At 36.5% G+C, this 23,889-nt stretch overlaps 1 protein-coding gene across 1 annotated transcript in view; it reads left to right on the forward strand.

The window, feature by feature from the left end:
* LOC140227991 (uncharacterized) overlaps positions 1 to 23,889 on the forward strand; it is a 207,218-nt gene that overhangs the window by 139,564 nt on the left and 43,765 nt on the right. The window contains exon 15 of the mRNA XM_072308389.1: positions 7,690 to 7,792. Coding sequence (XP_072164490.1) covers positions 7,690 to 7,792 — 103 coding nt within the window. The remainder of the gene's footprint in view (positions 1 to 7,689; positions 7,793 to 23,889) is intronic.

Below are 23,889 nucleotides of genomic sequence, written 5' to 3' on the forward strand. Positions count from 1 at the left end.
TCTGTGCAGACACACTTTTTTGGAATAATTCATAAAATTGGTAAGTCAAACATGAATTAAGTAGGCTTAGATGTTCAACTAGATCCGTTCAGTGAGACTGAAGTGCCCTTTTTAGGGTGTTTTGGCTATTCAGTTCTGCATGGCAATAAATATGAGAAGATTGTCTCTATTGTTACTAGCTAGCTAGTCCTCCTTGCTCGGGAATTACACTGTACCATAACGTTAGTACTATCACAGTTAGGCCTACTATCGTTAGATAAGAAGCCCAACGAGAAGAGACAGATCCGTTTAAGAAGATGACAAATTAATTCTGTATTTCAACCAAGAGTGGCGGAATCACCATTTAGGCCAGGATCTTTGGTGTCACTCACACCGTCAGTAGAACAGGTCTAACTTCAGTTCTAACATGTTAGATTTTTCAGGCAGGGTACGCCGCAACCTGTCGCAAAGACCAAGTTTGTATTGAGCGGCGCTTTCCCTCAAATGATTTCGTTCAAATTCATGTGAGTAATTGGAATAATTAAGTAATTAATGCATAAGTAATTTAAGTATCTCCTGTGATAATGATGCGATTTTGTTCTATGCCATTTGAGATGTCTACATGGATATATACGAAAGTAGGCCCTACATAATCGCCTATTTGTCCAGCTGTCCCATCTTGTCAGCCTCAACCCCGGCCTACCGGGAAGCAGGCTAATGCTGATACCTTAGCTTAGCCAGGCTGCGGCACCACCACTTACTTCTGCTACTAGCACACCGTCTTTCACATCCCCCAACTCCTCGAAATCTCCATCATATTTGTCGCTGTCATCACTCCTGATTTCAAAATTACTCTTGTCTTCATCCTCATGGACTTCAAAACTTATGTCGAGATCGTCTAAGGCCATTTTGCGTCAATAAAAGTATCAGATTGCTTGAACTTCATTCCCAGTGACTGAAAATGTACGCAAATTCATATGCAAACAGCCGGCGCATTTATATCTGGGGAATGTGTCATTCATCATGTGACATCATCAAGTAAGTAATTCTTGACGAATTCCGAGGCCGTGAGTGAGGGGAAATGGACCCATTTCGCAGCCTTTCTAGAACAATTTTGATCAATGTTAGACTAAAAAATATAAAAATTTGTATTCAGTATAACTTCTTGTCTTGATTTATAACACAATTGTCCTGATAAAAACTCAACAGGTAGTGGGTTTAAACATTCTGCCCTGCCTTTGCCGTAAATAAGGAAGGGTCAGGATTACTACCAATGAACACCTATAAAACATTCTGCCCTTCCTTGTGAGTAGGGAAGAGTACGTACACCAGGTTGTGTATAGTACATGTATATGTACCTCTACAGCTTGGAATGTATAACCTGAACAGATACTTGGTAGTACATGGTGCAGGTATGTATACAGTTATGTACAATATTTGACATAAAGAAAGGGAAATATATACTTCATTACTTGCTGTTACAATCTCCCCTGCTAAAATGAGTGTCATCCTGACACTTCAACTGTAGTATAAATGAAATGCGCACTAAGCATCAACAAAATATAAAGAAAAATATCAAATGTGTCAGAATAGAAGAAGCAGTCGATGGCAATCAGAGAGAGAAAGATGAAAATAAATAACCAACATTTGCAAACATCTGCATGAACAGAAGATGCAACCTCATGATGTCGGCTACAATTTCTCTAGAGATGAAAGAAGGTGACAACGGTCTCCCTTGAAACCTGTTATTGGTTATCCTGGGATGAGATGATTGACAAGTCTCTGGTTATTCAGAACAATGATATGCCTCTGATATTTATTCCTTATGTTCTCTCTCTCTCTCCCTCTCTACTTCAGTCTTTTTTTCTTTCCTCTCTCTTTTTATCTCCCCTCTCTTTTTACCTCCCCCTTTCCCATTTTAAAAAAGGGCAATCAAGGTCATTACTTTTATATCATTACCTGATTATTTATGAGTTTTACCATGTTAAATAACTTTTTTATTGGTAAACCTCTCAGCTGTGTAATACCATGAGGTATTCATATATTTTGTTTATTCTGAAGGGAAGTGTTTGGATTGTGGCTCATAACTTTAGATCCATATGTCTGTTTGTGACCAAACTTGGATGGTAGATGTCCCTTGGGGAGTTGAAGTTCAGCACAAGGTCAAAGGTCACAGACAGGGGTCAACAAACTTTTAGGGCCCAATATTAAGTTTTTACGGTGCATTTCGATTATGGCTCGTAACTTGATATATTTGGGGGTGGTGCAATCACATTTCTAAATATGTTATTTCAAAACTCTATTGAATTGTGTCACAAACCAAATTTTCACGTTATCAATAGGACCTTTCTGCCTGGCAGGGGATGAGTTCATGGTTATTTAAAAATATATTTATATGATATTTTGCAAAAATTGCTTGAACAGTCAAAAACTGCTAAGCAGCTTGAAGAAGCAAAGCATTTAGAAATCTTGAGCTCTGAGTGGTCAGTGCATGAAGTGACCAGGTTAGAGTTCTGAAAAATTGTTACAGTTTAGAATTGCAATTTTGGTTAAAAGGCACTGGTCATCATAGTGTGTGTAGAATAATGTTAAAGTCAGTACAATTCTTAGTTAAGCTGCAATTAAGAATGTGTATATTTTGAAATTAAGTTAATAAGAAATTACTATGATGACCGCATTACCTTATATAAATTGAAAACGTGACACCTTCAGACTCAGAGAAAACTGCAAAACCATACATTCATTGTTCCAGCAATCTGCTGTTAAATCCAGCTCAAAATATTTCTGGCTGAAATGAGCCACCGGCAGACTTCATAACAACAAATCATATGCAAACGTCTCTTTTCAGTTCATTTCCAGTGCCATTGTGTTAGGCTGTTGAACACCAAATGTTATACAATGTCATTGTTTACACTATGTAGATATGTATATGCTGTTACGAATTTGCCCATATAATCACTTTAGAATGTAGTTTTATGTTTTATGATCATGTGTATGCGATCACACGTGCGCGATCGCGAATGTTTTTAAACACCGCCGGTTATGTAATCTTAATATTGAGTCATTCCTTTTGAACTGCAGCCTTATACATTTCGCCCAGGTTGAGCTTAATGTTGTGAATATATCAAGCTGGGCGTGCCTGACGGAATTTTCCATGTATGTGAGAATGCTTATGTTAAAAACTCCATTGGTCGCGTCAGTCGACAATCAGACTCCGGTTAGAGGGGACCGAGCTTTCTCAACATCCCGTCCACGTGCTTTAATTATTATTATTTTAATTTCTTTTATCAATATCATCATTATTGTTATTATCATTATCATTATTGTGTATATATACTTTGATATGCTTGATTACTTGCATTTGTTGGTTGACTCTCTCTTTCATTTTGTTGCCTCCTCTTAGGGTACACCTTATTAGGGCTCGCCGTTTGCTCAGCCCCCCCCCCCCCCCCCCCCCCCCCCGCCTGTTTGTCATTTTGCCTCTGATGAAGATTCTGCTAGGATCGAAAGCACAGGCCCCTTTTGACTCCATTTTACTCCATTGGCTCTCCACTATTGGATAAGCAGTTTTCAGCAGCTTTTTTTTTGCTGCTAAAATTGTTTGAAACGTATAGAAAATCGGTCAGGAAGTTGTTTTGAGCATTTTAAAATTTTGACACACTCTCACGTGGACATCATGATGACCTGTGTGATTAGAATAGTACAGGACGATCAGACATGACTTGAACTTTACATTGACTGAAAATTTCATGTTGATTGGTCATGTCATTGTTGAGATATTTTGTTCATAAAAATTGTCAGGGAGAAAGAAGAATAAAAACGAGATATGAAACTCGTCACTTGAAGACGAGTTAGGTGATATGCTGGGGGATCATCAGATATCAGTCAATGTCAACGAAAGGATGTGATATAGCAACTTGAAGCTATTTTGAGATACGTTTGTGATGTCCAGTTCTTTGTACCTACATAATTCAGATCAAATTGTTTTTGTCATGGAAACCAGATGGAAATTCTGTGCATGTGTCTGCGTGTGCGAGTAAGTCAATTTACAGGATATCTGAGTAGTATATTTACCGAGAGTTTACGTGTGAATTTCATCAGTTGTATTGAGGGATCGTAGTTTCTGGATTTACATCTATATTATATCACATGTCAAGCCAGGATGCATCAAGTAAAATCTTTCCATATTCTTTTCATGTAGAATTCTATAGGCCTATTCATATCTAGACTAGCAGTTATGGGGAAAGTTAAAGATGTATGTGGTGTATGTGGAAAAGGAGTGACAAGGAAAACGGGAGGTATCCAGTGTGAGGGAAATTGCCAGTTATTGTTTCAGCTACGCTGCATTAATCTAAACTACCATGAATATATAGATTTAAGGAATAGCTCAGTAATATGGATTTGCAGTAAGTGCAGAATGCATAACATAGGAATGAGTATGATGCCAGACGTTGGTAACGATACTTTGGGCCTTTCATCTAATGATAACACTTGATCTTGACTCGGGCTCAGAAGAGGAAGAAGAAAATGCAGTTGACATTAGCAATACGTCATTCTCACAGAGTGATATTGGTTCACCACTTCATATGTCTTCACCCAGTAGAAAAGATGTAAAACCTAAGATAGATGTCAAATTTCCAATCCATTAACATCCTCAATGTCAACTGTCACAGTATTTGCACAAAAAAAACAAAAAAAAAGTCTTTCCATCCTCTGACACAAATACCAGTACATGATCCAGAAGTTGTCATTGGTACTGAATCATGGCTATCATCATCAGTCAACAACGAGGCATTCCCAACTGTTCAATATCATATTGAGAGAAGAGATTGACTAAATGACCCCCATGGAGGAGTGTTTATTGCTACTAAGAGGGAACTTCTAGGTACAAGAGAAATCGAACTTGAAACAGATTGTGAAATTCTCTGGTGTAAATTAAACATGGCGAGATCTAAGACTCTTCAAATAGCTGCGTACTACAGGCCTCATGAAAATGACGAAGAGAGTCTTGAAGAGCTTTCAACGGTCCCAGTGTAGATTGAATTGTGATCATATGGTAGTCATAGGAGGTGATTTTTATCAACCTGGTTGGGATTGGGAAACCAGACGGTTGAAAGCATGTCATCACCCAACGCTTCATCATACTTTTGGTTCCATGCTTGATGACCATGGGTTAATGCAGGTAGTCACAGAAACAACTAGGAAAGAAAACGTGTCTGACCTGTTCCTAGTTAATAATCCAACGTTAGTCACTGATGTCTCAGTTGTACCAAACATTTCAGATCACGATTCACAAGTCTTGAAGCAGTTAGCAAAAATTCTTGCTCCAATTCTTTGTAATATATTCCGGTTGTCATATGAATTGAGTGAAATACCAAATGATTGGCACGAAGCAAATGTTGTACCAGTCTACAAGAAAGGTAATCGATTTACTCCTGTAAACTACCACCCCATTTTGCTGACATGTATCTGCTGCAAACTAATGGAACACATCTTTAATAGCTAGCAAAATTATGAATCACAGGGACAAAAATAACATTATCTACTATGTAATTTCAAGCAAGGGGTTGGTTGGACCATGGTACGGTTGAATGTGGTCAAGAAAATGTGCAATTAGGAGAATAATTTTCTCGTAGACATTGTGAACAAAATTTTGAATTCATTGTTTCCAAAAACCTTCAACATCTGAAAGTTAAGCTTATGTACAATATCAGATAAAATCCTTTCTTTTGAGAGCTACTATTGAATCGGATAGGTGACGTTCAATATTTTCTCTCTTTTCTTTTGTAAACTGAATTCTAATAAAGTTTAAAAACAAGTTTTGCAATAAGACAAAATAAGGAACAAAAATTTGAAATATCTTGAACTAAGACTAAAATGTGGGATCATTTTTAATTAACAGATAGTTAGTATTGAATATGAAATGTTATTTAAAAAAAGAAAAACAAACCAAAAGAAAGGTCTGCTGTGAGCATCGATCTCTCAAAATTGTGCAGGCAAAACTGTTACTTTACCACTTGGCTATGGAACATCCACGGATATGCTAAGGCAAAAAAAAAAAAAACTATAAATACAACATATGGAGGTCATCAATAGGTGGAATGTAATACAAAATATCTTGACTATTTCACCATACTACATGCATATGACCAGACCAAAACATATACTTATTACAGTTTGTTATTCAGCTACAATCTATTAAAATTTCAGAGGAAACAAAGTTCAAACAGCTGAGATACAACTGTGAGAAGATTGTCATGTCAATTCAGAATTGGAAAAAAAAAAATCCCCTCCCATAGACATAACATGTGAACTTGGCTGATTTTGATACTTCAGATTGCAAAACAATTACATTGACTTGAAAGACAATTGTCCAAAATACAACATATCCCAGTTTGGGATAATAATAAGCAAAAATTACTGAGATGTGCACAAATGAATATCTTAAATGGTACATGAAAAAATTAAATTCCATTTTTTCTATATCAGATGACGATATGACGTCAGCTAATTTGTCTGATATATTGATACTTTGAATGTTATTTACAACTCATAGCCTTTTGGAGTATGCAATAAAAAAGGGGGTCCCCATTCATTTTTAGGAGCTATGGCGAAATAAACAAAGGCATGTTTTTTTCACCATATTTGCACATAGACACGCACACCAAATTTTAACTTCAATGCGTCCCCATTCCTTTCTTATTGGTCAAGATTAATCGGAAACCAGTGGATATTACTAATACCTGGATATATCAAAAATCCAACCCAAGCGAAAAAAAGTGCATTTTCATGTTGCTTATGTGCTGTGTATGCAAAAACACACAGACGCGCACACGCGGAATTTTTTGAAATACTTAAAATTGTCTGAAACATGGAAAACCAGTCGGGAAGTCATTTTTAGCATTTTAAAATTTTTATGCACGTGTCATGATGACATGGATGATTAGCTTAGTACAGGATGATCAGTTGTGACTTGCACTTTTTTTTTACTGAAAATGATACCCAAATGACATTTAGTTATGAAGATATGATCGATCATCTAACATTATTTGAAAATCACAAAATGGTGCCTAGATGACGTCACAGATCGATAAAAAAAAACAATGGAAAAAATATGTGGATGAGAATTCTGAATGATGAACAATTGCTAATTTTCACACTGTATGACACCCTTTCCCTCAGAACACACCAGGATGATCTTTATAGAAACCATTCTCTTTTGTTTCTCTTTTATTTTCATGAAAATGTTATTGTAATGAGATATTGTTATGAGATACAGTGTATGTTGACTGAAAATTTCATGTAATTCTGTCATGTCATTGTTAAGATATACTACCAACAAAATATTGCAGAAAGAAAGAAGAATAAAAAATAAAGGAAGATTTTGACAAACACAATAGGTGATATACTGATAGCATATCACCTAAAAAGGAAGATTCTTTACAAACAAAATAGGTGATACACCAATAGCATATCACCTAATGATTTCAAGGTATTCTCGTTCATGTTGAACAGCAAACTGAAGTAAGTGATGGCAACATGCTGCATACCAGAATACTGATGTAGCCTGTGTACCTTTGCTGTTCACAGCAGTTTTCTTGACTCAACCCTATTGCTCTTTGTACGTGTTTATTATTTCATCACAACAGGGAGGTTGGAAGAGATCACAATGTAATAATTCCAGTTTGTCATCTTGATGTATTCCTACAGTGAGTGCAAGCAGAAGTTTGGTCCTACTGTTGGTCAGCAAGTCTGGGAAGCTGTCAACAATTGCTTTGATGCCATGCCACTTGCTGCAGTGGTAGATAATAAGGTAGGGGCATTAATCATAAAATCCTAACTGCTCTGCAGTAAGTTAGACACCCTTTTTTTAAAATGGAAAAAAAATATATATGGATGAGAATTCTGAACGATGAACAATTGCTAATTTTCACACTTTATGACACCCTTTCCCTGAGAACACACCAGGATGATCTTCATAGAAACCATTCTCTTTTGTTTCATATCAAAACGTGCTAAATTTTTATTTCAGGAGGTGTATGGATTGGTATACTTTTGACTGTTTTTTGTATTTGACAAGGACTTAAAATGTCAAAATACCTTAAAAGTGTTATTTTCAATCAATCATGTGACTTTTTAAAGTTACATGTACATGACATCTTTTATCTGGCTGTGTTCTTGGGTATGATGTATCTTGGGTATGTACCATAAAAATAAAAGAAGTCTATGAACACATACAGAGAACAACTGAAATATCAAAGTCCTAAACAGATGAACATCTGTGATACCTTTGTCTCTATTACTACTGCAAATTCTACTTTGTTGTCCCAACAGTAATGTGTACTAAAATCGGGTGTTCCACCTTATGAACATATCCAGCAAAATTTGTAGGTCTGCTGGCTGTACATGGAACATAACATTCTTTATGCAAGATTATACCCAGCTTACATCATGGTAGTGCATCTACTGTTTACTAATAAAGATGGTAGCCAACGCTGCACACTGGCACTGGTCTGACGGTCGCTGACTGGTAAAATTCACTGTCGGACCAGTAACTTTTTCAGGAATGGATCAGTAGAAACATTTAAAAACTGGGTACCTACTAGTAAATGGTCCAACAGACAGCCAGGTCGGACCAGTAGAAAAAATGGGTAAGTGTGCAGCCCTGTAGCCCACTAAACATTATTGGCAATATTGTTCACAGTCGTAATCAACTAAGATCTGGCCACATGGTAATATTTACAATGTATGTTTCAAGTTCCTGTCCATCCCTTGTCAAACATGAACTATAATAACATTTTTCTGTGAACCTCCGAGAAAAAAAGCACGGTCGTGATGATTAGAAAATTTTCACTGAACTGCCAGTGAGACACCATCTTGCTTTGATGGTGCAGGTACAGCCTACCTTCAGCACTCTAGCCGAGGGGCTGCGTGCCATGTTTGGAGCAGACTGGGGCTCATCTCCTGTTTTTGGACTATACAATGGTTCATCGAAAAACCAAGCAAATAGTGAATATGTGCTCTGAAAATGCACCTCCTACTCCCTCTCTGTGCAATATACATGTATATGTGGGAAGTCTATCATAATTCTAATAATTTGTATGGAAAATTATCTTTTCACAATTTTGAAAGAGTTAGGAAGCTTACATACTCTCTTTTGATTAGCTATCCATCCTGGAACAGGACCCCATTCATAAAACAAATGTCCATAACAATTTTAACAAACCTCTGGGACATAAACAATCCGACTTATAGTGAACATTTGTCTCAAAAGTGCCCTTTCTTTCAAACTTTCAGCTCAAATGATGAAAAGTTAAAAAGATCGTATAGTTTTGGTTGAGACCTAATTTCAGGTTTCTAACATTTTTTGGTGAGATAATGAGAAACATCTTATGAAATATGAAAGAGCATGTAATTCTATGAGGAATTCAACGTTTATTTGATAAAAATTGGTTTTGAAATGGCTGAGATATCCAAAAAAGAGCGATTCTAAAAAAGTGTGGGACCCACATTTTATTACGATCGCTTTATTTTACTTTGTTTTTGGATGTTTCAGTCATTCCTAACCCGATTTTCATCAAATAAACTTTGAATTCCTCTTTAAATGGTATGCTCTATACTATATCATAAGTGTTTTCTTGGTACCTCGTAAAAAGTTAAAAGCCCAATTCTCATCTCCACCAATACTGTACCATCCCTTTAAGTACTATAAAGCGAAGCTTTAATAGAGCAGTAGTTTCATAATTTCTAAGGCAGTATGTGATAATGATGCACAGACAGCTCAAAATTCCCTTGCATTTTTATTCTTGTATTCCATCAAATTATATAAGTATGGCTATGTACTAAAACCAATTTATAGGTAAACAGAATTTTATGTAAACTGTAACTTCTGTGCATTTTCATTTTTTCTGATGAGGTTTTGGAGACAATCTGCACTGTTCAAGGTACTCAGAGTTTTGCTCACAGACGTTCGGTCTGAGAAAAGAAATATCTGATAATTACAATATATCATTGTACGGTATTTAAAAAGTTAACGTTACCTGAAAATATGACTAAATCACAGAGTCTCTCATACCCAAAAGCAAATAACATGCATTGACAGAAGAAGTCTGTGATGCTCAAGAGGCAAGAATCACAGGAAACGTAAAAGTTATTTTAAAAAAAAAACAAAACAAAACAATGTGGAACAGTTGAGTAAAAATGAGAAGGAACAGAGAGGGGATTGAGCTTCAGTGCGCAAAAAGAAAAAAAGTGCAAGTGCAATCCCATTACAACGAAATCCTCCGGAGGGGCAGTTTTTGTTTGTTTGTTTTTTATCAGAATTCCGTCATAAGCGAACAAAATAATGAAGTATATGATAAAAACATGCAAACCCCTGTGTATATCATATGTTGTTTGTTTAATACTCATTATTTGCTGAAAAGCAATGTTCATTTGCAATTCCATCTCATAAATTTCATTTAAATTTTACATTTAAGAGACAGAGAAATCATTTAGTTGTTTAAGCTTTCATGCTAACTTTTAAAACACATGTTTAAAAAAGTGATATTTATACCCCCACCCACATATACTGTAGTGTGTATAGGGGTATATAGGAATCACTTTGAGGTTAGGTGGTCGGGCAGTTAGTCGGTCGCAAAACTTGTAGCTCAAACTACCCTCTCATTCTTTTTAGCTATTGACCTAAAAGTTGGCATGTGGAACTGCTATCATGTATAAGTAGATGTGCTAGACACTTTTTACGTCAGTATCCTGTAATGCATTTCCATGGCAATAGCAACTTTTTGTAAAAATTTCACAATGTTGTTGATTTACAGTGTAATTACTCTGCAGTTTTAAAGCAGTTCAGCTGAAATTTGGCACATGCAATTAATGTAATGTGCAGTTGTGCAAGACACCTTTATCATGAGTATGAAGAAATCTGTTGCCATGGCAACATTAGTTTTTATACAAATCCTACAAAAATATATGGAGTGACCTATCCCTCAGTATTTAAATTTGGAATGTGTGACCACTACCATAGTTAGATGTGCAAGACACCTTTTTCGTCATTATCCCATAAAGCGTTGCCATGGCAATGGCAAATTTTCAAAAAATCACACAAACTGTTGTGGATTGAACTACTCTCACAGTTTTAAAGCAATTCAGTTGAAATTTTGCACATGCTATCAATGTAATGTGTAGTTGTGCAAGGCATCTTTTGTGAAGAATGTTTAGAAATCAGTGAATTGCTGTGGTAAAATCATTTTTTTTATCCCTCCACCCAAAGGGTACCGGAGGCATTATGTTTTCAGGTTGTCCGTCTATCCGTACGTACGTACGTCCATCCTCTGTCCCCATTTGTTTATGTGATAACTTGAGTAATATTGAGTGGAATTTCACAAGTATAAAGTATAATAGGGCAATTACTTGATGAGATTTTGGGTGACATCGGCCAGAGGTCAAAGGTCAAGGTCAAATCGTGATTTTTTTTTTTTTTTTTTTTTTTGATAGATACTTTATTTTCTGCAAATCAATATACTTAAGTTACATAATCATGAACATGTGGAAAACATACAAAGTAAATCTAAAACAGAGTCGATTCACTTGCATAAACAACGATATAAAAGGAAATTAAAGATATAATATACAGTATGCATGTCTATGCAGCAGGGATTACAATAACAATTGTAGTTAAGAGATTTTGCAGAGGGCCGCCATTGTAAGCATTGCTTGAAAGGATGGCCGGCCCGAGGAAAAGGTAGGCACGTACTAGATTCGTAACAATACAAATTCTGCTGCGAAGATTGCAGGGGAAAATAAACTCTGATGTGTGATGGTGGTGAATGTGCGTGCAAGTGCAAGTGCTTGAAAGTGCACAAGGGCAGATAGGCTGGAATTTAAAATAATAGAATTGGTTTGCTGGAAGAGGGAATGATATGCGATGTTGCTATCGGGAGACCAACATTAGTCATATAAATTATTTGTTTTTAGTTCGTATTTGAAGTATACTGTAATAAAATGTGCTTCTTTAAGTGTGCTTTCAATGAAAACAAGGAGGCACACTGTTTCAACTCCTCAGGAAGAGTGTTCCATGTATCCGAACCGTGATGTCTGATCGACTTTTGAGCAAGTAAAAGCTTTGGATTACTTAAATGAAAATCATGGGAACAACAGGTAGGGTATGAGTGAATATGGTCATTGGTTACTAGGGCAATATGAAAAAATGGTAATAAATTTCGAGTGTGTTTATACATAAATATGGCAGTTAGGTATAAATGTATATCATAGGCCTTCAGAGTTTTTAGGCAATAAAATATGGGATCAGTGTGAGCCAAGAAATGTGAATGTGTGCATATACGAAGAGCCTTTTTCTGAAGAAGAAAAATTGTGTTCAATTTAGTTTTGCTACAGTTGCCCCATACAATATTGCAGTACATTACATGTAAAAATAAGGTGTTATATAACATTATTAAATTTTTATCATTAATTAAGTATTTTATTCTCCTTAAAACACCAGTTGCTTTAGATATTGCTGTTATAATATTCTGGACATGAGTATTCCAAGTTAGATTGCTATCTGGGGTCACTCCGAGGAACTTGGTTGAATGTTTCTCGGCAATGTTTGTATCATCAATAGAAATACTTTGAGGAAGGGTGGGTTGGGATTGAAGCGTATGAAAGTGTATAAAACATGTCTTATCAATATTCAATGAAAGTTTCAAAGCTTGTTACTTCTAAACCATTTCGAGATGTTGCTTAATTTCATATTTAGTGTATCAACCAGTGTTGCAATGTCCTTACGGGAATAAAAAACGTTGGTGTCATCTGCAAATAAGATGAAGTTTAAATGAGGAAAGGAATTGATAATATCATTAACTTAAATCAAAAAAAGTAGGGGCCTGAGGATAGATCCCTGAGGGACACCACATGACACGTTAGAATATGATGAATGACTGGATTTAAATGCAACATATTGTTTTTGATGAGTTAGATAACTACTGAACCACATCAAAGTAATCCCTTTCACGCCATAATTATGTAATTTTTCAAGTAAAATGTCATGATCAATAGTGTCAAATGCTTTACTATGATCCATAAAGACTCCAATTATGTGCTCCTTTTTAGTAAGTGCATCAATAATGTTGTCAACAGATCTGATTATAGCATAGTGAGTAGAAAATCCTTTCCTAAAACCAAACTGATTCGCATTTAATATTTTATTTTGAATCATGAACAAGTAGAGACGCTTGTAAACTACTTTTTCTAGAATTTTCGATATTGCAGGTAACAATGAGATAGGCCTATAATTTTTCACCATTGATGGGTCTTCTCTTTTATAAATGGGGATAACTTTGGCAATTTTGAAGGAGTCTGGATACTTACCGTTGAATAGGGATAGATTAAATATATGGGTGAGAGGAGCTGCTAGGGGGTAAATTATTTTTTCAACAAATTCACCCTTAAGTTATCAGGCCCACAGGATTTACTACATTTCAGAGATCGAACAGTATCAATAATTTCCGATTCATTAATTGGAGTAAAGAACAAAGAATTTTGATTACTTTCAGGTAAGTAATCTTTATAATTTTTGATATCATTTATGGGAATAGATGCTGCTAGAGAAGGACCAGCATTGACAAAAAAAATTGTTAAAAATATTTGCAATTTGGTCAGGATTGGTAATAACATTTTCATTATGAGTAATGCTATCAGGACATTCCGTAGGTTTCTTTTTGAGTATTTCATTAATGGTCCGCCAAAGAGCACTTTTATCATCCTTATTAGATTTGAGTTTATTTGAAATATATGATTTACGTGAAACTCGAATCAAGGTAGTTAATTTGTTTCTATATGTTTTATATCTTTTCACGTTTTCAGGAGTAGGTTTTCTCAGAGATATTTTGTAAAGACGGTTTCAAGTAAGAATGGAATGTATAAGACCTTGAGTAATCCAGAGTTGACGAGCTCTTTTCCTTCCATTTGTTTTGGGAGTTAAAGGAATATTGTAGCGTAGCCGGGGAGCGGTCCAAGAGCCCTAATTATTGTGTCTACATGTATAATGTGTACTATGTGTAGCAGCACATCATTTGACCAGCACCTTATTCAGATAGCTCGCACGCAGTCATATTCCACGTCTATATACGGGCATTAGGACTCACTAGGCGCATTAGAAACCAGGCATTCTCCCAATCAACCATACAGCACAAGTTTTCAGTTGGGTTGGGGGGGTAAGTGCGGGTCCACAGCACTCTCTCCTTTTTGGTAATAAACTATAGAATTAATGGGGAACCACACAGAGCTTGGCAGAGAAAACCATCGGTTGTAACAGTAGGAAACACAATATAGCATTGCTGCACTGAACCGTATTTCGGACTGTCGTTTCCAAACCAGCCTCCTTCTTGCAACTGGTAGTCTTTGGTACTAGACCATGTAAATGGGTTGCGCAACCCATTTACATGGTCTAGTACCAAAGACTACCAGTTGCAAGAAGGAGGCTGGTTTGGAAACGACAGTCCGAAATACGGTTCAGTGCAGCAATGCTATATTGTGTTTCCTACTGTTACAACCGATGGTTTTCTCTGCCAAGCTCTGTGTGGTTCCCCATTAATTCTATAGTTTATTACCAAAAAGGAGAGAGTGCTGTGGACCCGCACTTACCCCCCCAACCCAACTGAAAACTTGTGCAGTGAGCTCGCGGTATTTATACCCTCTCGAGCCAGGGTCACGTGACTTATCCTTTCTTATTAACCCATCATGTATCAACATGAATTGGAGTACTATACTACCCTACTTCTATGACTAAATGTTTTCTGAGCCCTTTTCCCTAGGGCTTCTGGCCTTTTTCCCTACTTTGGACATCATTAACCTTGGTTTCTGTACAGGGTGTATCACAAAACTATAGGGTGTTCCAAAACCTTCTATACAATTTCTCCATTGGAAATGCACGGGGGCAAACTCTATGGGATTTTTACACATGTTCAGAAATTAAGGGCATGAGCCGCATATTTTAAAGGTGCCCTATCGCATTTTCGCCACAATATGTTTATCTGGATAATCTAATCATTTTTGTAAGAAAATTTCGTAAGAAGAACTAGAGATTGTAATTTGTCATCACTGACAAATTAAGGTGATCCGATTTTTTTTAATCAATGATTCCAGTCCTGATAGTGCAAAGTCTCAGCTACAACATATTAAAATCTGAGAGAAATTCACCGAAGCATAAGTAAGATAGTGCTCGATAAAGAGAGTCATGTCAATTTTCACATCTAAAAAATTCCCTCCCATAGAGAAAATACGTCATAGCGAAGACAGAAAAAGAAGTACATATGACCTTTGACCCCACTTTGCACAGACAAGATGGCATCTGAGCAAAAAGTGGTTATTTTATGAAATGATCCCTGTAACATGGTCTTTACGTGTGCAAAATATGGGGAAGATAGGATATGTATTCACCAAGATACAGGATGAAACATCTATGACCTTTGACCCTAATTTACATACCCAAGATGGCGTCTGATCAAGTAGTTGTTATTTTATGAAATAATGTACGTGACATGAACTGAACATGTGCAAAATATGGTGGTGATAGGGTATGTTTTTCTTGAGTTATTGCAAAGAAAGTAGCAGAAAGAAAGAAATATTTCAATACATCGCAGATAAGCTTTAATTTCAACCAAGTTTTTGGACGTGATGCCGACTCTGTTTGAAAAAACGAAGGGCACACTTACGATAGCCCTACGTCTCAGCTACAACATATTAAAATCTTAGAGAAATTCACCGAAGCATAAGAGAGCTAGTGCTCGATAAAGATAGTCATGTCAGTTTTCATTTACATAAAAATTGCACTCCCATAGAGATTACACGTAAACTGGTCAAATTTGACAAGGTTACCTTCAATCCATTTTTTCGAGGTGATGTCGTCATGTAATCAAAATTGTGTAATTACATTTATGAAAGAGCATTTCATAAGCTACAACATATTGAAATTGGGGTGAAAATTGGCAAAGGATAAGTGACATACGCTCGAGTGCACTTGAAATTTGATGACGTCATTTTGAAAATTTACTTTTTTTACTTTATTAAGAAATTTGATATCTTTTAATCATTTTGTCAGCATCGCCAACCCATGAAATAACATGTACAACTCATCATCTTTCAGAATGTGTCAAGAAAATGGGGGGTCACCGTCCATCCTGACGAGTAAAATCGGATTTAAAATTGGTGGTTTTTTTGGCATAGTTGCACTGTGTATCCCCATTGACGCACGCGCGGAATTTTGAATTTGACGGGCCCGTATGACGTCATATTGAGTCGGATCGACTTGAAACTTGGTATAAACATTCCTCGACATTTCGGACATCCGATCCGTGTGAAAAAATGGAAAATTTCTATTTCATATTAGCTGTGCGTGCGAATATGTGCGCGCGCGTACGCGTCCGTCCGATTTTTTCAATTTTTCAAAAAATGCTCCAAATGGTCTGAAACGTGTGCAAAAAAAATTTGAGCTCGATTTGAGCATACAAATTTTTCAACGCGCGCGTACGCGCGCGTTTTGAAATAAAAATGAATTTTGAGAATATGAGTAGAATCCACTTGACTTGAAATATATGTGACGTAAATTTCATTGAAATATTCCATTCCATTAATGAGATATGCATGAAAATGTGTTTTCATATAATGACGTCATAGTGACGTCACGGTCGACTGATCACTATGATTTTACTTGCGCTGTCGTCTTTGTGACATGACACATATATGTTGTAAGTTTGACATTGAGAGGCAATGCACTTTCTGAGCTAACCTCTGCACAACTTTTGAGGAGAAATAAAGAAAGAAACAAAGAAAGAAGAATAAAGAATCAGTACAGATACAGAAGGTGATCCGAGAGGATACTCGGATCACCTAATTAACATCTTGGAGTTCAAAGACGTCATTCCATTGTTCTTCGAATAAATCTTGATTCAATGAATCAATATTTTGTGGCATTTCATTTCTATGCATTTTCAAGTATTGTTTGGGTTGGCGGCGTATTGGGGTTGTTACAAATTTATCATTAATCATAAAAATTGGTAGGTTATCAGATATATCTTAATAAAGAATGCTGTTCGTACAGGTTTCAGTTATAACGTTAGACAGTATATAATCTTGTTTTACTGTGGGTGGTGTTGTTTATTCTGGTGGGTTTATTGATGAGGGGATGCAGTGAGTTGGAAAGTAATATGTCATGGAAATGGGTGGGTTGTAATAAATCTATATTGTAATCTCCCATCAAATAAATGGATTTTCTCTCTCCAAGAATTTTGTTAACACATTGGTCGAAGTTGTCAAAGAAAAGATTGAATGTCATTTTCTGGAGGACAGTAAATGGGACCAACTATAATATTTTTCTCATTATCATTTAAGATTTCAATAAATAAACTTTCTGCTCCTGGAATACACAAATCTAAATTTAATTTGATTATTAACGTACATGGCAACCCCACCTCCTATGCCACAATTTCTGTCATTACGAATAAAATTGTAATTTTCAATGCCAAATAGGTCCAGGGAATTGGTGTGCAACCATGTTTCGGTAACTCCTATATCGGAAAATGGAAAATCATTGGGGGAACTTAAAAATAGTTCAAATGTTTCAAAATTTTTATTTAAACTTCTTGAATTGAGATGGATTAAACTGAAATTAGCACAAATCTGACTTGCCTCATTTAAAAGAAATTGACTGTTAAATTCATTAATAGTGAAGTACTGGCTTGTGTGGTTGACTAGCTGTTGGTCATCTATTCCGAAATCAGAATCCATTTACAATGAGTGACATTACGTGAAAGCGGCATATCATGGTGCAACAGGAAGTGCAGTGCACATTGTATACACGGGGTGTATACGATGAGGTGCATCGGTGCGTGATGTGCTGTAACAGACTATAGAGGAGTGATTGAAACGAAATTATTGACATGATCTGCAAGACTGCAGAGCACAGATACACAAAAACACAAGAAAGTAAAAAGTATTGAAGAGTAATAATCGACCGTAACTATCTGCCTTACGCAAAGCAACATAGAATCAAAACAACAATGGACCAGCTCTGAATTTATCGGTTCTAACATTTCGAAAATAAACGTAAACTTTTTAACTGAAGTGAGTACGATATCATGATTTCGGTAATGTGAGTGACATGAACAGCAAAGTTTCACATAAATTTTGCAACTGAATAACGGTAAAACTCGCAGTTGGTAAGAGAGAGAGAGAATCTTAAATATTTTGGGAATAAAGTTTGAAACCTAATTCAAAATTGCAACGAGAAATCAATGTAAGTACACACTGGTCTGCCATCGACGTCAAGTCAATGAACAATCATATGGATCACCCCCCCACAACATGTCATCCAGTTAATTTGAACCTGACATACGACAACACATTATAACAATAAACAAAATTCTGCATTCGGGGCAACCTCATGCAGGCTGTCGGTAACCATGGAAACCTCGATAACAGAGGCATGACAGAGGCATGCATAAAATCAGGGAGGTGGGACCTCCATGATAAAAATACTTAGATCTAGTTTCAATAGTTAAAAAAAAAACAACAACAAAGATTGGTATCTTTGGTCATCAATGAAAATGCTATGTACATAATGCCCCGAGCCAAAACTGGCCTGTAGCACATGACATGACAAAGATGGTAAAATGTTTCGTATCAATGACCATGTGTTTCAGTGTAACAAAAGAAAAAAAAATAACATAACAGCAAAATCCAGGGAGCAGGCCAAACAACCTGTTAGCTATCAAACAGCAATGTTGTGTTACATAATATTACGATGACACGTGTCCCCATTTTAACACTCAGTAGTAATGTTACAATGAACAAAATTCACCTTTGAATTACAAACTTTTCACTCTTGGAGCCGGGGTGGCAAAAAGATGAGAGCTGATGCGTAGAGTTAGGGAGCTTTGCTGCAGACACGTCCGTTCAGTTCTGCGTGGTGTTTCTTGTATCCATTTAGATGATAACTCAAGACTGGATGAAGCAAATTTCACCAATCTTTGCCCAAGGATGACGTATGATGGGGCAATTACTTGATTAGGTTTGGAATGAAATCGGCCAAAGGTCAAAGGTCAAATCCTAAAATTTATCCATTTACACTGATAACCCAAGACTGGATGAAGCAAATTTCACCAAACTTGGTCCAAGGATGACGTATGATGGGGCACTTAATTAATAGGTTTTGAGTGAATTTGGCAAGAGGTCAAATGCTCAAAATTTCACTATTTCCCCCATATCTACATATGCAATGCCTGAAGGTATTTTCTTGAAAATGAAGATATACATATACTACCATTACCAAATAAAGATTTTCCAGAGAGTTTCAGGTTATGAAGTCAAAAGGTCAAAGGTCAAGGGAAAATGTTAAAATTTCACTTTTTTTCTCCATATCTCGCAAATGGATCAAGTTATCTTCATGGAACTTGGTACATATGCATGTACTGACTGGCAGGGATTATCTAGGGAATTTAGGGGTCATTGGTCAAAGGTCAAGTCAATTCCACAAAATTTCACTATTTCCCTCATTTATGCAATGCTTGCAGGATTTCTTGAAACTTAATATATACATGTATTACTAACGGAGATTCTCTGGGAAATTTCCTGTCAGAAGGTCAAAGGTCAAAAGGTCAAAGCTCAAATGAAAGTGCTACATTTCACCTTTTCCTCCATATCTTGAAAGTGACTCAAGGTATCAAGAAACTTAGTACATATTTATGCATGTTCTACCTGACGGTGATTCCCGTTGGAATCTTAGGGTCAAAGGCCAGGCTAAAATGCAAACATTTTTCTATTTAATACTGAAATTACACTTTTTCTTCATACCTGGAAAATTTCTCAATGCATAAACTTATAAAGGGGTCAAAAGTCAAGTAAAAATCCTCAAACTCCAAAATACATGTACCTGCACTCTTAGACAACTAGCAGCGCCCGTGGAAATCCACGGGTCTGAGGGGTTTTATTTTTTTTTTTCTCTTATATACGATTTGCACATCTTTATTGATGAAATAAAATGAAAAGTTTTCTCATTTTTTCGTTACTTGTCCTCTCTTCTACCCATGACCACCCCCCCCCCCCACACACACACACACAAATTACCAAAAATGCCTATGAGATTCTCTGAAAGTTCTGCCCACAGATTCTTCTAGTCTGAACGGGGAGATACTATTGACACTATGATTTTGATATCATTTATACCCCCTGCTCTTGCATCCATGCAGGCACCCGAGGGAATCCACAGCTGGTCTCAAGACCTCGCTTTTTTTCATTCCTATTTTTTTCCCACGTTATCAGAGAAAAATATAATATTTCGCCTTCAATTGCTCCCTCCTTTTTGTTTTTAATCACCAAAACTTGGTTTGATATATCATAGAACCATCCGTTTATCTGCTTTAGACTGTAGGCCTACATCATCATTATACCCCCGCCAAACGAAGTTTGAAGGGGGTATATAGGAATCAGCAGACGGTCGGGCGGTCGGTCGGTCGGGCGGTCGGGCGGTCGGTCCGTTGCAAATCTTGCGTCGCGAACTACTTCCTCAGTTTTCAACCGATTCCCATAAAACTTGGCACAGATGTATGTCTTGGGTTGTAGATGTGCAAGACGTATTTTTTGACAGTACCCAAAAGTACGTTGCCATGGTAACGGCATATTATGGGCAAAAATGGGTACAAATCTTGCGTCGCGAACTCCTCCCACAGTTTTTGATCAATTTTTATGAAATTAGGTACAGATGTTCATCTGAATATGTTAATGTGCAAGACACATATTTCTGCAGTGGCAAAAAGTGCGTTGCCATGGTAACGGCATGTTATTGGTAAAATATAGGGCAAAATGCTTCATGGCAAAACTGCTTCATCAGTGTTCTTCCAGTTCTCATGGAATTCATATTGAATGTTTGTCTTAGGATATAGGTCAGCATGACACATTTCTTGACAGTGACAAAAAGTATGTTGCCATGGTAACAGCTCACATACACGTATTATGAGCCAAAATGATGGAAAATTTTGTGTTGCAAACTACTTCCTCAGTTTTTGCCCAATTTCCATGAAACTTGGTACAGATGTGTGCCTTTGGTTGTAGATGTGCAAGACGCATTTTTTGATAGTACTTGAAAGTATGTTGCCATGGTAACGGCATATTAATGGCAGAAGATCAAGGAAAGATCTTGCGGATTTAACTACTTCCTCAGTTTTTTTACCAAAGCTTATGAAATGTGGCACACACCTTGATCTTGGTGGGAAGATGTGGAAGACATATTTTTCGGACGTGTCGGAAGCTGCGTTGCCATGGCAACGGCATATAAATGGCAGAAGATCAAGGAAAGATCTTGCGGATTGAAGTACTTCCTCTATATTCGACTGAAGCTCATGAAATGTGGCACACACATTGGTCTTGGTGGGAAGATGTGCAAGACATATTTTTTGGACGTGTCGGAAGCTGTGTTGCCATGGTAACGGCATATTAATGGCAGGAGATCAAGGAAAGATCTTGTGGATTGAACTACTTCCTCAGTTTTTGACAAAAGCTTATGAAATGTGGCACACACAATAGTCTTGGTGGGAAGATGTGCAAGACATATTTTTCGGACGTGTCGGAAGCTGCGTTGCCATGGTAACGGCATTTAAATGGCAGAAGATCAAGGAAAGATCATTCCTTGGGTAAGACTGTCGTCATGGGGCGGGGGTATTAATCACCTTAAGTGATATTTCTAGTTATTATTATATATTATTATTCTTATTAGACCCCTAGTGTTATATTATTATTATGATTATTATTGTTATTTGGGGAGGGGGATCATAGTCATTAGGTTTTATAAGTATTAGGCACCCATGGGAATTCACGGGTCTCAGGGCTTTGTTTTTTTATTTAATATTTCTTCACGTTTTGAGAGATGAAATACACAAAGAATATTTTTGTCTTCATTTTCTCCCTCATTTCTGTTTTCATAATCAAAACTTGGTTTGATGGACCTGGAACAGCCCGTTTATCTCATTGATACTGTTAATTGTTTTTATTATCTTTATAATTATCATTATTATTATCATTATTATCATAATTGTAATTTTGTGGGAGGGGAGATCACAGTCATTCGGTTTTAGTATTATTTTATATAATTCATTGACATGGGGATGAATCAAGGGAATTAAGGAAAAAGTTTATCAGTCAAGGATAGTAAATCTTCTCTTTTTTTTTTCGGTCATGTCAAGGTTACTCTAGGACTGATAGACGTTTCAAATAGCTTCATTATCATTGATATTTCATGTTAAACATTAAAACAATCCAGTACCTGTTTGTGTCTCTTCTGCCCACTCTTAGTTATGGATCATAGCACCCCCTCCCCATTCATTTGCATTGGCCCATTGTATTATTATCATTATTTCAGTGTATTATTGTTATTGTTATTATCGCTATTATTATTACTAACATTATTATTGTTTAGGGGAGAGGAGAGAGTAGAGTCATAATAAAGGGATGATCAACATAGGGAGGCAGAAATGTTAGTTTGTTAAGAATTGTAAAAATCTGTTTCCCCCCCCCCCCATTTTCTGCTCTTGATAAAAAGCTTTTCTGAAGACAGTCCTGCGCAAGCTGTCCAAAAAACTACTTCACTGCACTAACATACATAATCTTGTGCCAAGCAGGACCACCCCAGTTGTGTTTTTGTTGCTATTGTGCTGAGAGAACTAAAATATTTTCGTCTTCATTTGCTCTCTTCTTTTTGTTTTTATCACCAAACCTTGGTTTGATAGATCATAGAACCACCCGTTTATCTGCTTCAGACTGTACATTATTATTATTATTATTATTATTATTATTATTCATTATCATTATTATTATTATTGTTATTATTATTATCATTATTGTTGTTATCATATTATCATTAACATTATCATTATTATTATAATTATCATTATTATTATTAGTATTAGTAGTATTAGTATTAGTATTATAATAATAATAATAATTATTATTATTATTATTATTATATTATCATTATAATAATCATTATTATTTAGGGAGGGGGAGATCATAGTCACTTGGTTTAATAAGTAGGCACCCGTGGGAATCCATGGGTCTCATGGCCTCATATATTTTTCTTTAATTCTTTTTCCCACGTTATGGGAGAAAGAAGAATATTCGTGTCTTCATTTGCTCCCTCTTTTTTATTCTTATCACCAAAACTTGGTTTGATGGACAATAGAATCACCCATTTTATTTCCACTTGTAAATTCAAAAATAGGCGGTCGGCAAAGCGAGGGTTTCCTCTACGTCCGCTCATCTTATGAATATTCATGTTTACAGCAGTTTTGCAGTAAACGAATGGACAGCGGCGCATGTAATCTGATATGGAAAGTGGATATCTAGCCGTCCTAAACAGTCAGAGTACAATGATACCCGACTTGAGAGTAAACTAAATGACGTACCTGATCTGCATAGTATCCTGCAGTTGTGCAAAATACAACAAAATAACAGCATTCGTTGTTTTTTTCAACAATCGCCAATGGCGAACGTCACTGACACTGTACGTGAAGTGCCCTTGTATGACGACCGCACCTCCATATGAGAGTCCATATTACGCTCACGCAGATAGTGTTTCATGTGGTGTGACCATCGTCAATACATACACAGGCGCAGGCCACACACTGGCATATCGTACCCGAGAATATACATCACAGAACTCTACACACACTCTGTGTGTAGAGTTCTGTGGATCAGAGTACATTGTGTGCGGGCGTGCGTGTCCACCGGAAGATGTCAGAGATTTCTCTGCACCCCATCATCTTTAGTATCCCACTGTCTCTGCAAGCTAAAAGATGCACTATCGAGAAAGTAGGAGTCCAGCGCAGGATTGGTGAATATTAAAACGCTCGGCTCTTTCGTCACGCA

This window comes from Diadema setosum, chromosome 4 (genome assembly GCF_964275005.1).
Source record: "Diadema setosum chromosome 4, eeDiaSeto1, whole genome shotgun sequence".
NCBI lineage: Eukaryota > Metazoa > Echinodermata > Echinoidea > Diadematoida > Diadematidae > Diadema > Diadema setosum.